Raw genomic sequence first — 15,077 nt, forward strand, 5'->3', positions numbered from 1 at the left:
GGTCGCAGAACACAACCTGAAAAAGAAACCACCCTGAGTAACGCTGGGCATTCGTGGCAAAAATCTTTCACAAAATGCTTCACTTACATTGGATTTTTATATAACCTCAGTGTGTGCAGTGAATATCTGACCGTTATACATAAGGTAACTATATATAATAACCTTTTCCTGGCTCATCCAGCTATCTTTGTTTATTTGAAAGATTGATAGATCAGAGAGTGAAGAGACGTGTTTTATTGTAAGTTTCTGTTCCAAATTTCCTGACATTTTTGGTTTTTTTTAAAAAATAGACTGTTAAAAGGCACAGAAAGGGCTAATAAGAACCAGATCCTAAAGTGATGCTATGTCAAAATGTCAAAAATAACAGCTTTTCTTCGACTCTACCACATTAATCTTAAGGCACATACCTTTCTATACACCCTTCCTTTAATAGCTTGAGTTTTTCTACGTGGCTCTTTACTGCAGAGCAGCTTTTAAAGTGACAACAAAATCCCTTGATGGTTTTCAGTAGTTGGGTTTATAGCTGGATGTGGACATTTGTTTACCTATTCCAAATCACTTTTTTTGTGATAAAGTTTAGAAGCTTCCTACTTGTGCTATAAAACTGGAGCCTGAGTAAAGAAAAGCTTCGTTTCCTGTTGCCAGATCGTAGCGTCAAAGCTATCACCAAGACATCTGTCCTTAAACATGAATGTTGACTCATAAAAGGAAAGACAGATACAAACTCTCAAATGCATATTATGAATTAACATTGGTGCGCAGGGCAGAGAGTTTTTGCAGTTCCTATCCAAAAGCAGTGGAATTCAGGTGCTCAGCCCCAGATAATTTTTTGCAAGTCTGCAGGCATCTGTGCTCTGGTTTCCCTCCGCAAACCTTCCCCCCCTGCTATGGCCCAGGGCAATCTCTAAGCTACTAATTATCAGAAAGTAGCAATTAATTCTGAGAATCCCAAATACACTGAATGTCACACATGGATATCTGAAAAGCCATAAAGCCTCAGGCAGTGGTCAGCCTGTTTCAGTTCAGTAAATTATCCTCAGGTGGCACTAAACCCCCTAGATAGCGTCTGTGGAGAGAAAGCCCAACACACAGCTGCAGGGTGTATTGAGTCTTGCACATACACATCGCTGAAGAAACTCATTTGAAAATAAGCTGGGCAAGCAAAGGCAGTAGAATATTTTTCCTTTTGTCCCAAGACAGTTAACATTGAATATTTCCGCATGATTGTCTGGACTTCTTTAATATTCTTTGTACGGGTTGCTGAATTATGGGTTGAGTGCGGTATTCCTTTCTTCCCACTGTCATTCCTCTACTTTTATTCATTTAAAGTAAGTGAAATTCCAGCCAAGAGCCTTCCTTTTGCCCCTTTTAATAACAAGGGCCTGTTGGTCAGACCTTCAGATCGGACTTGCCAGGAGTTGTCTCCCTTTGTGAGTTACGGGCAGATCAAGCAATCGGTGGTTAATCCTTTTTCCAACTGAGAAGTATGTGCTCTGTCTATGGCTACACTTCAGTCAGAAATCCTGCTCATTCCTTCTTCAGCTTAAAACTCAAGTCGATTGAACATATGGAACAACCAGCAAGCCCCTCCAGCATCTTCAGGCTGGGTGGGCTCTGCGTTGTTGACTTGCTCCAAAGAGAACATTTCCACGTAGAGAATTGCCAGTGGTCAGTGCTCAGTGGTGGTGCCGATACATGTGAGTACGGGGGACATGTCTAAGTGTAGCATCAGACTGCGCTAATGTAAATAATGCAACAGTCTGAATGAATGAAAATGCTTCTTTCCAGACTAGTATATTAAATCGGACAGACTGTGTCAGACCCTCTGATGTGCCTGACAGGCTCTTTCCCCTTCAACAAAGGTTATCAGCTCCTTAAGTTCCCAATCACTAAATGCATCTGTCTTGCAATCACTGACTGAGACACTAGTTGCATTTCTTCTCGCCAGAGTATGCTATGACAAAGAACTGGTGAGCTGCTAAACTTGTGGTGCAGAAAGATAAATGCAATAAGCAGTCTTTAAGGCTGGTGTCCCGACTGCCTTACTCCAACCAGGTCAGATGGTTGCTTTACGTGCTGCAATGCAGATTTAAGTTTTCAAATCCAGACTTAAACTTATTCTCCAGTCCAGCAGCTGGAAACAGTGTCCCCACAGCTGTAGGTTTGCTTGAGAAAGGGTCTGGAGATGTTCCTGTCCAGGGAAGTGTGTTCTTACATGTCTATAATGGGAAGTCACTTGGTACCCCAGCCTCTCTGTTGCACCTGGATTGAAGCTGTTTTCAGGGTTGCGATGGCTTGAACGGAGACTTTAATTTCAACTTTTCTTTGAATATTCTGAAAGATCAGAAGGGCATAAAGAAAAGGATACATGAAACAACAATTCTTCTCATAAAATGAACATTTTAGGGTCTAATTCTGCATCCCCATCGTGCTTTAAACACCTAGTGAAATCAGAAACATATAGTGCACAGTGCTTGGGGAAAAAAGGTCTCACTGTGGCCAGCAAAATCCTCCTCCAAGGAAAGAGGGTGTTACTACTTTAAGATTTGTCTTTGGTAATTTAAGATAGAGTAACCATGTGGTCACAGAGGAGATTAACATTCCTTGGCCAGAGAGGACGAGCTTTTATTTTGAAAGCCACCTGGGTTCCACTTAAAAGTAGTAGAATACTTCAGGATTTATTATGACTGGGCAGGCTCCTATTTAACAATGTCAAGACGGAGCTGTGGAAATACACACACTTTTCTTCTTTTGAGACGCGCAAATGCACTACGTTTTGTCCTTGCACAGCTGCTGCTATTCTGTAACATCAAACCAGCAAAAAGTTTGGCCATGAAGGATACCTAATATTTGGATTTTATATGCAGTGTCTCCAATTCATGCGCTTAGAATCATGAAGATGACTTATGATGTGTTGTGTTTGCATTGGCAACGGCTCAAAACCAGAAATATATTTCAGGCTTGGCTTTCCAGATATTATCTCAAGTCATTTAAAAGTTCATTATAGGGCACCCGCTAGTGCTGCTATAGTAAAGGGGCTGTCAGCGTTTTTCAAGGGTTTATAACTCAGCCATTAAAAAAAAAAATATCTCTGTGGGCTGAAACTTGGCATTCAGGGTCTAGACCCAGCAGTAAATTGTTTTTACAAATTAAAAAAAAATCAGTTTGACTATTATTAAATTATAGGTGGGCTAAATTTTATTTAGAACCTTTTCAGGCTATTCTCCCATACTTCTGTAAATTAAAATGTTTCCAAAATGTTTTTATAGAGTGCTACTCTAAAACATGGACCAGCTTTTGTTATGTTCTTGAAACCCTGATATTTAACTTAAAATATAATAACAGTGCTTATCCCAGCATAGCACTTTTCACCTTCAAAGTGCTTTATGAGCATTATCTCATTAATGTACATAACAGCCTCCCCATGATGTAAGAGGGATTATTATCCTCACTTTACAGCTGGAGAGATTGAGCCAAAAGGTTTAAGGCTGTTTTTAAAAGGACTTAGTTGCACAAATCCCATGTGAGCTTTGATTGGCTTTGGGTGTCTGCTTCCCTTTGGCTCTTCTAAAAATCACAACTGAAGTGATTCACCCAGGACTACTCAGAGCCAGGATTGAAACTCAGACTTTCCGATGGCCAGTGCCACTAGACCAGTTAATTCTCAGAAGCGCAGTAATTACTTTGTACAGAAGAAACATCGTGTTTCTAAGAAATTATTCTTTCAGTTGAAGGGAGTCAACTCTGGGCATCTGGGGACCTCCTTGATGGCACGGAGACTGTCAAATTAAATCTGGTAGAACGTGGCATGCTCTAAGACCATGGCCATGCAATAGTGTCTTCATCATGTGTGCAAGCAGCGAGTCCATCCTGTTTCATCATCCCTGTTCGCCTCCTGCTGAAAGCACAAAAGGAGGATTTACCACCGTTTTTCTTGGCCTTTTGTCCCAGAGAGAAGAGATGTTAATGCTGGTGGCCCTAGAGAGTGGTTCATGGGAGGTGACCTGGGCAAAAACCTGGCTGCAGGCAGGAACTGGTTTATATGTTCTTTGTATAGTTGTTATTAAGGGCAGAGGATGGTGGTGGTAGCTTTGAAGATTTGACGGGCTTTGGTAGGTGAGAGTCAGACACAGGTATTAAAAATAAAATTGGGTTTCTCCTCTGCCCCTCCATGCCAGGCAGGGCAGCAATGGATGGCTTTTGTACGTGCCAGGGAAGGAATGCTCATAATTTTGTATGCCTCGGTAACAGCTCAGGGTTTTTTGGAAGCACTGTTAGATATTCCACTCGTTTTCAGTTACAGAACTGCTTTATCTGTGAGGAATGTCTTCTCATGAAGCTTCCAAATGCTTGAAACCTGCCCTGTTTAAATCTCATCTCAGGTGTTCTGCTTGATCTGATTTATGATTTGGATGCAAAATTTATGGATTTGAGGACAAAGCTAAACCGAATTTAGCAGATGCGTTTTGTTTAGGGTTTCTGTAGTAGTTTGTGGAGGAGGGTGGAGAACACTTAGAGGAGTCAGAAACTCCTGAAGCTGAGAGGCTGTTTCTGTTTGTGCCTATAGAGCAGTTGCACCGTAGCTTTTGCATTACAGCCATATTTTTTCACTGACTTACTGTCGCTACTGATATTTTAAAATCCTTCTCCAGCCTTTGGAAAGCTATGTTACATCCTTACTCCTTTATTTGCCTCTCCTGTATACCACAGGACCTTTAAAATATTATATTTACTGTGGTGTTTGTCAGCAAGACCATCACAGGACTGAGGCCATTCTGGTTTTTGACTGTTATACTGTAGATATCTGAACTAGTCTTTGAAATGTTATCAGGAATTATATAAATGACTGCGGTATAGAAACGTTACGTTGGATAATTAAATGTGGTTATCCAGTTTCATGCTATTACTGTGATTTTATTAAACCCAGATTGTGGAGAGAACCCAAGAATACGTGCGCTGACTTAGATTATGCTTCCCAGTGAGGTTATTAAGATAGCAAGTCAGGAACATTTCTAGTCTTGCAGTGAAGCATGCAGAAATGGTTCTGGAGAGCCTAAAGGCCAGTCTGACACCCCTGACGAGAGACGTCGGACCCTGTTGTCTGGCTTCACCAAGGGCTGGCATCTCGGCCCTTTTTACCCCATACACAGATTTCCTAGCTAATTAGATCCGTAGGAGCTTAGGTAACAGTTGTATTTTGCACAGTTTCATACCTGCATGTTAAAAGGCTAGTCTGGTGAAAAAAAAATATGTGTGGGTAGTACCTTTGTGTTAAATGTTTATCCCGATGGCTTCTCAGGATCAAATGAAAACAGGGATGCCTTGTATAAAGTGCTATGCAAACACAGGGTAAGAGCTTAGGTGCTAAACAGATTAAATACAAAGGAAAGAGATAATGATGTACACAAAATATAATTAAGGGAGTAGCTAGTAAAGACACAAGTCTTCAATAAATAATAATTTATTATTATTTAATAATAAAATAAATAATTAGGGAAGCAGGTTAGTTAAGTAAGTTAGTTGGCTAAGCTGTTTCTATACATGCTAGAATTTTTTTTCATACTTTTAGGCAGGCTTGTTGCTGGAGTTAACAGTAGATGTACCTGAAAATGGTGGAGCATAAGCAGCACAGCACAAGCTTACTTACTGATAGGCTTTTCTTGACGTGCTGGGTTAGCTCTGAGAGTGCCAGAGCAGGGCACAGTCTCTGGATTTCTCATGCTTTGGCCACCCTGCTGAGACAGCCAGCAGATGATAATGGGTTTTGGCCCCTAATGACACTTAGATTTGAACCTGTGACGTGGAGATGAAAGCCTGCATATTCCATTCCCCATCCTCAATCCATCTTGGTCTCTGCCTTTAAAGGATTTAATTAAATGTTGAATACAGTTAACTAGAAATGGTCCTGTTCCTGAATGATGCAGAATGAAATAGCACTTGACAGAAGAAGACAATGCTCATGAATGGATTAGACGAGATTAATTTTGCTAAATTTCAATTTAACATTCTCTGTCTTAAGGAAAGAACTCTCAATCTTCGATCTTCTGCTTGCACCTATCATGAGACCTATTTCAGATTTAATATAAATTTTGGTACTCTAGCAAGGAAAATACCAAGTGAGAAAAAAAGTCTTCATCTCCCAGATATGATCCTTATTCTTCATCTATGCAGTTAGCGCTTACAAAATCATTGACAACATACTGTCTGCATTGCTGTGTGAATCAAATAAAAATGGCTCTGAGATCTTCACTTCTGAGTGATTAATTTTGTATATTCCTATATTTTGTGGGTCTTAACATGAGCAGAGGGAGGTCTGCATAGGCAAAGGCATCAAAATGAGCAGCCAGATTTCTGATACATGTTTTTCATGTGTATTGGTTAGCAAAAAGGAGAAATAAAAGAAAAAAAGAGAAGCAGTGCTACCTCCTTTTCCTGTGTTGAATGAAGCCAAATAGGATGATGTTGAGAAAGTAGAGAAAATCCATGGGTATATGAAGGGAGAGAAGTTTTCAAGAAATACAGCATTACTGTAGTACATGGAAATTCCAAAATTTGTTCCTTTTATTACCATGCAAAAACTATGTGGGACCTACTGTCCTGAAACATCAATTAACAAGTATTATTGTTTTCTACTAAATTTGATGGCCGCTTCCTTTTTTTCCCTTTCGGAGACAAGCATGAGGTTTCTTTAAAATAACATTTCCTGAGCTGGAGATTTTTATTCACCCTTTTTTCTTTTTACATAACAGACTACTTCTTGACGCTTGATGAACCTATGAATAACATAACTACCACCCTTGGCCAGACTGCAGAGCTGCACTGTAAAGTCTCTGGCAATCCTCCGCCGACAGTCCGTTGGCTGAAAAATGATGCGCCAGTTGTCCAAGAACCCCGGAGGATCTCCTTCCGTGCCACAAGCTATGGGTCTCGACTGCGCATAAGGAACCTTGACACTACAGATACTGGCTACTTCCAGTGTGTTGCAACTAACGGCAGAAAGACTGTTTCTACAACTGGTGTGCTGTTTGTAAAATTTGGTAAGTTTTCTCCTTTTAAGGTGTTCAGACTGTTACTTAGAAAAACAACTCTGGAGAAAGGGGTGTTTATCCACCAAAAATGAACGCACTGATGTAGTAGTATTATCCAATCTGATTCAGCCTGTTTCTGGGAGCATCTCTGGGATGGCCGTTTATCCTCTCTGCCTGTTTGCTTTTTGCTCCACTGCGATGCCTGTGTTGACAGCTGTAATCGTGGCTTTTACTGTATTAAAGCCTACTGGAAGCAGGACCGAAGCACAGAGGTCACTAAACAGCAATGTTCATGAATATGCTACCTGAGTGGATTCAGACCAGAAGACAAAAAAGATTTTATTCTCAGGTGCCTGGTGCCTGAGTGACCTCCTTTTTCTCTAACAAGTGAGAAATTTCAGCTTGCAGTATAGATTGGAGGCATGTTAATGAGAGATACATATACACCTGTCAGGTGAAATAAGCACTTTTTCTTGCAGGTTTATATTGAGATAATTGCCTTCAAAGCTGATCTTGCAACTGGGAAGATTCCAAACAAGAAGCAGGTTTTGTGTGTCTTCTCCACCTCCACATTCAGAGGGAAATAATTCACTGAGATGAAGATACTTGCAGAGTCCTAGTTAATCCTCTTAGGAACTGGACAAACACACAATGAATGATGTATGAGATGAGTTTCATGGTCTTTTTTCATAAACCTCCCACATTTTCAAAATTCTAATAAGAAATTAATCATTAGATGTTCTCATAAGGCAGTTTTCTTTTCAGCTTCTATATTCTTTTCAGTATCTGAAATGTAGGAGATTTTCATTTGAAAAATGATACTTGTTTAGATGCTCCTGTAGAAAATGGTCAGTATTTTTCTTTGTTCTGGCTGGAGCAATATTCAGTCTCACAATTTGGTTTCTAGAGCAAATACTCATTAGTATGAACCTCCCTGAAATCTGCTGCAGCCAACTCTTCAGTCTGCACTGTGCCAGTGAATGTGCACTCTGGCCTGCTCAGCACTTCCAGCAGCAGCCAATATACAAGCAGCCAGGGCAGTAACAATGAGACCCTCTCAGCCAAAGCCCACTGAGGTCAGAGTGAACTTGACCAATGCATCTGAATCAGGTCTAGGATGAATTCCCTGATAAATAATGAAGATTGATGGGAGAAACGATGATGTTTTCTCCCAGTTACAGTTACAACATGCTTTTGGGCAAGCCTGTGGTTTGCTTTAACCTTTATGTGATGGCCTGAGACACAGCTGAAATGCAGGATGAGTGCCTCACCTGCTTATTGTCCTTGTCTACGGCATTTTGCAATCACTGCTGTGGGGTACAGTCTTGTCTTTGGTACTTAGAAACTGTGACTTATCTGTTAAGCTACATAAACGACATCCAACATGACAGAGTATTACTTTTATCTTTTAAAACATTTTCAAAAGCTTCCTGCTTGCTACCTCACCATAACTCATCACACTGTTTTTCTTCTGTCAATTTTCCAGGTCCGCCGCCAACAGCAAGTCCAGGATCATCGTAAGTTGTTTCATGTCTGTTATGTCGATTCATTAATCTTGCATTTCAGCAGTCAGAAGTTCATTTTTCATTTTGTGTGACAGGAGCACTTTTACATTCCACTTTGAGTCAGATACTATGGTAATTTATTATAACTGAAATATCTGTCTCGTAGATATATTTTCATGTTATCATGTCAACTTCTATTTCTTACCCTAGACTTCTTAATTTCCAATATTATTACCTTCAGATCCTCTGGTGCCTTCAGTCTTTGAACAGATTTCAGTGTCCTTCAAACTGTTCTTCATACATGTCACAGCCCAATCCAGAAAATATTTGTCACTATAAGTAGATTTTACTATCTAGGCGCTTCTTACTGGTTTTAAGAGGACCGATGGTCATAAACTGTATCTGTATCTGTCTGTACTTGTGTTAGTATATTGTCTTAAAACTGAGATTTTAAAGATCAAGTATGTGGGTGGGAGTAGTGGCTGTTTTTACAACAGTTCCCTGTATCCCGGAGCTCAGGTTTGGTTCCTGCGGCTGGGTCTGAGCAGTTGCCACATTGTTGTATTTTGGCAGTGGAGGTTCTGTCTTCAGTAGCTTTTGAGAACATAGGTTTATCATCCCCTCTAGTTCCAAGACACGTGATCAAACTTGCTCACCTTATGTAGTCCCTTACTGTTTTCAAGTGTGATTTGCAACTCTTCTGAAGTTTGAAATTAATTTTGTGATAGTGCGTCCAGCTTATGTCTTATGTACCTGGAACAACACTGAAAACCCGCCTCTCCTGGTGAAGGAAGCCGCGCCATTAGAAGAGAAATACAGTACCAATTAAAACATAAAACACATCTATTACACTTACAAGGGATGCAAAAGCTTGGGGATGTGACTGTTCCTGATTGTCCTTATAGAAGATCCTTCACAAAGTATTGCAGAAGATATATCTTAAGAGCATCTCACCACAAAAGGACATGCTAGGATGCCCTCTAATGGAACATCATAAAATGTGTTTTTGTCTTCCCTTTTGAAGGTACCTGATAGGAAGTTGCTGAGTTTGTTTTGGAAGGGGTGCGCTTTGCTCACACTCAGGCTATGTTTTGTGATTGTGGTGTTCCAAGGAGGAAAGCTTCATGATGCTGTGGGAAGTGGGGGGGGCTGTGGTGCTCTTTAGTAGTTTGGAGAATTAATTAACGAGTTGAGAAGATATGTATTTTGTGTCTACTTCCACCTAGTTTGGGGTTTCTGAAATGTGTAAGGTTGAGCAACACATCGTTGGTGGCCAGAAACCCACAGGAGAGCAGTGGGAGCACAGAAAGCAGAGAGCTGTGCTGGAATTTCACTGTCTAGGCCACTCAGGTTTGCCTCACTTTTTAAAAACAAAACAGATCTGGGAACCTTTTCCCATTTTCCTTTCTGGCAGAGTTTGGGGGTTTTTTTGCCCCCATGCGAAAAAAAAAGACCACGACTTAACTAGTGAGAAGCCTTACCAAGTTATGGAGAAGTAACAGCAAATGGTCCCTCTAATTCAGTGAGTGCTGGGCTGAGCTCTAAAGCGATGTCTGCACAGCATCACCCAGACCATGAGGAAAAAACAAACTAGTGTCATGAGTGCTAGTTTGGAGACTAGGAGTATTACATTCCACCTGAGCTAAGCACCCTTCTTCCAGCTTCACATGGCCCTGTCTTATTCTGCATGTAAAGGCCATATATCCAGGGAACAAACAATCACTGTTCTCTGTATGCACCATATAAAACATTCAATTGGCTTTAAAGTTGACTCAATTCAATTTTTTAATTTTTTTTCCCCAGCATTTGCTGCCCACTGGTATACATGTGTACAAACACAAAGAGTGTGAAAAGGTGAAAAAAAGTGAGATGCTCACTTTAATAGTCCTATTTAATAGTTGATTTTATAATTGTGCCTTATAATTTTGTAGCCAAAAAATACATTTAATCACACTTCATTACCATGGAGGGTTGTGGGCTCTATCTAGTAAGAGGTCAGTCACATTGTACTAAACATTGGAGAGAAACAAATGTTGCAGAAGGATCTCCGTTTTACCGAATGAAAAATTTCTACGTTCCTGTAGGAGGTAACCAAGTTTAATCTATGGAATAAGAGAATCAGGAAGGAGCTTATGACAAAGAAGTTATAAACTTGGAACTCATACTAAATAAGAGGTAAAAAAAAGGTCAGTGTACGTCATCTTGAACCTTGTTCATATCTGCTGCCAGTGGTGTGAGCGCAAGAGCCTTACGGATAGCAGCAGTGGGTTAGGTCCAGCTGAGTGAAGTGGAATTGCAAAAAGAAATTGCATGTTCTGGAATGCAGGAGGGAAATTGCCTCGAAATCTGTTCCTTGCTGTTTGCTGTTCTTTCCATGCAAACAATATCTTGTGTGCTGTATAGCCTATTCACGCATAGCCTTCTCCCCATACAAGTTGGCAAACAAATTCATAGCTATGAAATTAATGAAAATTTGGTGGAAGTGAGAGTGAGCCCACATCACATAGGTAAGTGTCACAAAAAAGCATTTGAAGGACTGCTGGCTAAAGGCCGCAGTACTCTTCAGCACAGGGGAACAGCATTTTGTACAGCTCTGCAAAATTATCTTGTCTGAAAACCAAATTCATGTAAGTTGTTCCAGGGATGAAAAAATATTTTTTCTGGTGTTTTGATTGAAAATTTCTTCAAATATGAATAGAAGTTGGAACCTGCTCCCTGTGAGACCCTTTGAATGCATCAGCCCTCAGACTATTGCATTGTTTCATAGTCTTGATGCCATTTTAGGACTCCTCCTTGCTATTAGATGAGCAATGAGTATAGTCATGAGAAATACCTGCTTTTATCTGTGAAAACCAACCCCATCTATGCCAGCCTGGATTTTCAAGTTCCGGGGTGATACATGGTCAACCTCCCTCCCCATCATTTAAGACTCGTGGGAGTCCTATGGGGAAACAATTTCTTCAGGAACACTCCTGGAAGCTGGGTCATGAAATATCTGCCTGCCACTTTTTCCAAAGCTAGGGCACTGGTCATGGTGCTTTGGCTAAATTGGCTGTGGGTCCATGGGTTCGGCTGGTTTTGGTTCCCCAAAATACATTCATGGGAACCTATGGCCCTCTTCCCTTGCTGCGCAAGCTGACTGCTGGTGTAGCTCTGAGCAAGTGGACACCCACCGTACATCATCTTACAGACATATTATATTATTTTACAGTGATTAAATGAAGGCTAAATATGGAAAGCACTTGGAAGGATGTTGTGGAAATGAAAACTCATACTTGGAAAGTGTTTGTGCCTTATCAGCATGAGTTTCTTCTCCTATGATAAGGCAATGAACAAAATTGATGGTGAGTAGCAGCCCTGTTCAGCGGGTGTGCTTCTCCCATGTTGTCTTTATCAGTCTACCATGAGTGGAAGGTTCTGTTCATTTAAGGATTTAATTTGAGGATCATGTTTTTAAAAAAATCCATATGCTCAGCACTTTTTTTCGCATAATTTATAGGTGCAGAGTTCTGTGCTGATGTGATGGCAGAAAAATAGATGAGCCAAGTGTAGCTTAAAAATAAAAAGGTTAAATGTGTGACTTCTGTAAAAGAAGACAGGCGATGCTAGATAACGTAATAATTCACGTGTGTGTTATATCCTTTTTCTTTTTGCTTTCCTTAAGCACTGTTACAGGTAGCTAGAGCCAGAAGTCTCATTTACAAATCAATCTGAAACAAATAAAAGAAAATCCAGCAGAAACATGCCACTGCAGTGCATAAGGAAAGCAAGAACCCAAGGTATTACTGCAGTGTAAAACGCTGGCTGACCTGAATTTCTTCTTTTAACTCTCTTGTGTTTGGCAAAGGTCAGCTTTAAAGCCCTTATCTGTGAGGTGTGGTGTTCATGCCATTAATGTGCTCCACTGCTCTGCATCTCTGACATAGCTTGAAGAAGCTTCTTTTGTTAAAAAAAAAAAACAAAACAAACAACAACAAAAAACAAACCCACTCCCCTGCTTGATAAATAAATCATTATTTTATCTTTTGTTTTGCCAGAAGTTGCTACAGATACAGTGCCAGTTACAAGCAGTTTGGTGAGCTGTGGGGAGAGTGCGAATGTCTCTGTCCCGCAGCCGGACGCGTGCCCAGGAGCAGGGCAGTCATGGCTCTGGCTCTCAGACTGCTGGAATAGTTTCTGTAAAGTGGATGGTGTCAAGGGCACCTCCACAACAGGCAGAGTCGGGGCGGGGGGCCTCTTCAGGCGGGTAAGTCAGGTTGTGCTGGCTCTTGGTGGAAAAGGCCACCATCAGCTAATTTAGCCCCTTCTTTTTTCCACGGAATTTATGAATGCAAACTCAAATTGAATTGATTGAATAATTTGAGGAAGATCAAAGGGAGCGTTTTGCTTGTTAACTCGTGTATCAGTGTACACTTGTGCATCGCATATTTCTGTATGTATATATATAATATTGTACAAACGTATATATGCACAGCTTTAGCCATCACTTCTAAAAATTTCCTGAAAGACCATAACTCTAACATTGTTTTTGAAGTTCCTATGCTTCACATCACTTTGAAATTCACTTTTTATCCATCATCCATAGCAAAGTTTGCACCTTTAAGGACATAGAAGTGTGTATCTTAACCTCAGGTCTCTCTGGTTGCTACAGAGATGAAAATCAGAAAGGGCTGAGGTCAGAGCACAGCAGATTCCTGGAGATGAGAGAATTTAATATGACAATAGAGATACTTTGGCCTAGAAAATGGTTGCATGCCCAGTCTTTTCCATTATTATTGTTCTTTTTTCCCTTCATTCTGTATCGTTTCTACTGCCTGGAGCGATGGCCCTGTGCTTGCCCTGAACTTCACCCACTCCAGGAGAAATGCTAGGCACAAGTCACTGAAATGAGAGGAGGCAGAGCACACTTGCATACTGTTCGAGAAACTGTCAAAAGAGCTATAGTGGGAAAGAAAATAACAGGTTTACATGGTCTGGTCTAAAGATGAGCAAGACAAACCCTGCTGGAGTGTAGTTCAGTGGGAAGAGTTCAGGATAATGCTCTGACTATTCTGTGTCAGAAAACCACACACAATTTATTGTGTTTTGAGCATGTTTCAAAAAGGCTTAACCTGCAGGTGAAATAGTTCACTCAATAACACAGACTTATGATTTTATTACTGGGAACACATTGGAAGAACAGCATGGCACCTCTTGGAAGCATTCTGTAAGTTTTCAAGACACGTTGTTTTAGGTTTTAAAGGAGAAAAATGACTAGTTCATCAATATTACCGCTCTTGGATGTGCAGGGGTTACTGTGTGGCAGAGAGACAACAGCGTGAATGTAAATCAGAGTGGATGTGTATACTGCAGACTGGCATCTCCTGGGTGTATACAGTCCTTGTGTCACTATTGCTCTTCAACAGTCCTTTTATTCTTAATGGAGCCTTTTCTACATATATAACTAAATATGGTATTGTTTCGTTCTTTATTTAACCACTGGGAATGAGGAGAGGAGGAAAAGAGGAGAGGAGAGGGCTGTAATTTTAAGGGGCATTTGCTTCATAAAATCAAATGGGGTTTGTGATTCCCAGAAATAGCTCGCAAGGCTTGTGAAACCACAAACCCCACAGGATTCTCCCATCCTCTTTTTCAGTGATTAAGAGAGTTCTCTCTCTTTTTTTTTTTTTATTTTTTTTTTTATTAGTTAAACATATCTGGGCTTTTTTAGTAAAACAGATCTTTTGTACAGTGGCTCTGTGTGGCTGGATGTCACCGTGGTTCTTTCAACAAGAAAACGCATAACCACTGGCCAGCATCCAGGTGAGGCTTGGCCAGCCATGTATTTGACTGTAGATTTCAAAGAGTAACATAGAGACTTTACCCCTTTGGCCACAGAAGCTATATTTTATACAAGAAAAAAATCCAATGAAGAGGCAAGAGTAGATTCACTGGAGAGCCATTCCAGCAGCATCCTGAGACCAACCTGCCTGCTGATGCCCACTGCCAGCACCCAGGGCTCTGGCACCCAGGCTGGGCATCAGCCTTGACCCCCAGGATCTTGGTGGAGGAGGTGTATTGATTTCCAGTCCTGTGACATGTTTTGTGGCTGTGACAGAAGCTACCTCCTTGTTGCTTGGTGATGGTGGAAATTTTGAATGAGGACTGAATGCAAGTCCCACAAGTTTTGGTGTGGGATCTTTTATAGCCCCACCGTGTGTTGGTGCAGCAGCTTGTACATATGGCATGTAGGATCTGAGGCGCAATCTTGAAGTGGGATATTCTATGTGGAGGCCAATATAAATATATTTGTGCAAAAAAATCACGCGGTATGAAGATGAAGTCTGAGTGGCTGATGCTGACAGAAACCATGTTACGTTCTGTTGCATTACTTCATTTGAGTGAAAATAATACTCCCTTAGTTTTGCCAGGGTCTGAGAGTCAGATTATCTGCTGTGAGCGTGCCAGTCGTGGAACTGAAATGTTTCCAGGGAGAGCTGGACCTTGTCCTCTTCACTGCATCTTTGATCTGGTACACACTTCTCTGTTATGCCACTGTCTCACC

At 40.9% G+C, this 15,077-nt stretch overlaps 1 protein-coding gene across 1 annotated transcript in view; it reads left to right on the top strand.

The window, feature by feature from the left end:
• Positions 1-15,077, top strand: part of ROR1 (receptor tyrosine kinase like orphan receptor 1) — a 171,558-nt gene that overhangs the window by 121,199 nt on the left and 35,282 nt on the right. The window contains exons 3-4 of the mRNA XM_040611248.1: positions 6,750-7,037; positions 8,515-8,545. Coding sequence (XP_040467182.1) covers positions 6,750-7,037; positions 8,515-8,545 — 319 coding nt within the window. The remainder of the gene's footprint in view (positions 1-6,749; positions 7,038-8,514; positions 8,546-15,077) is intronic.

Source organism: Falco naumanni, chromosome 11 (assembly GCF_017639655.2).
Source record: "Falco naumanni isolate bFalNau1 chromosome 11, bFalNau1.pat, whole genome shotgun sequence".
NCBI lineage: Eukaryota > Metazoa > Chordata > Aves > Falconiformes > Falconidae > Falco > Falco naumanni.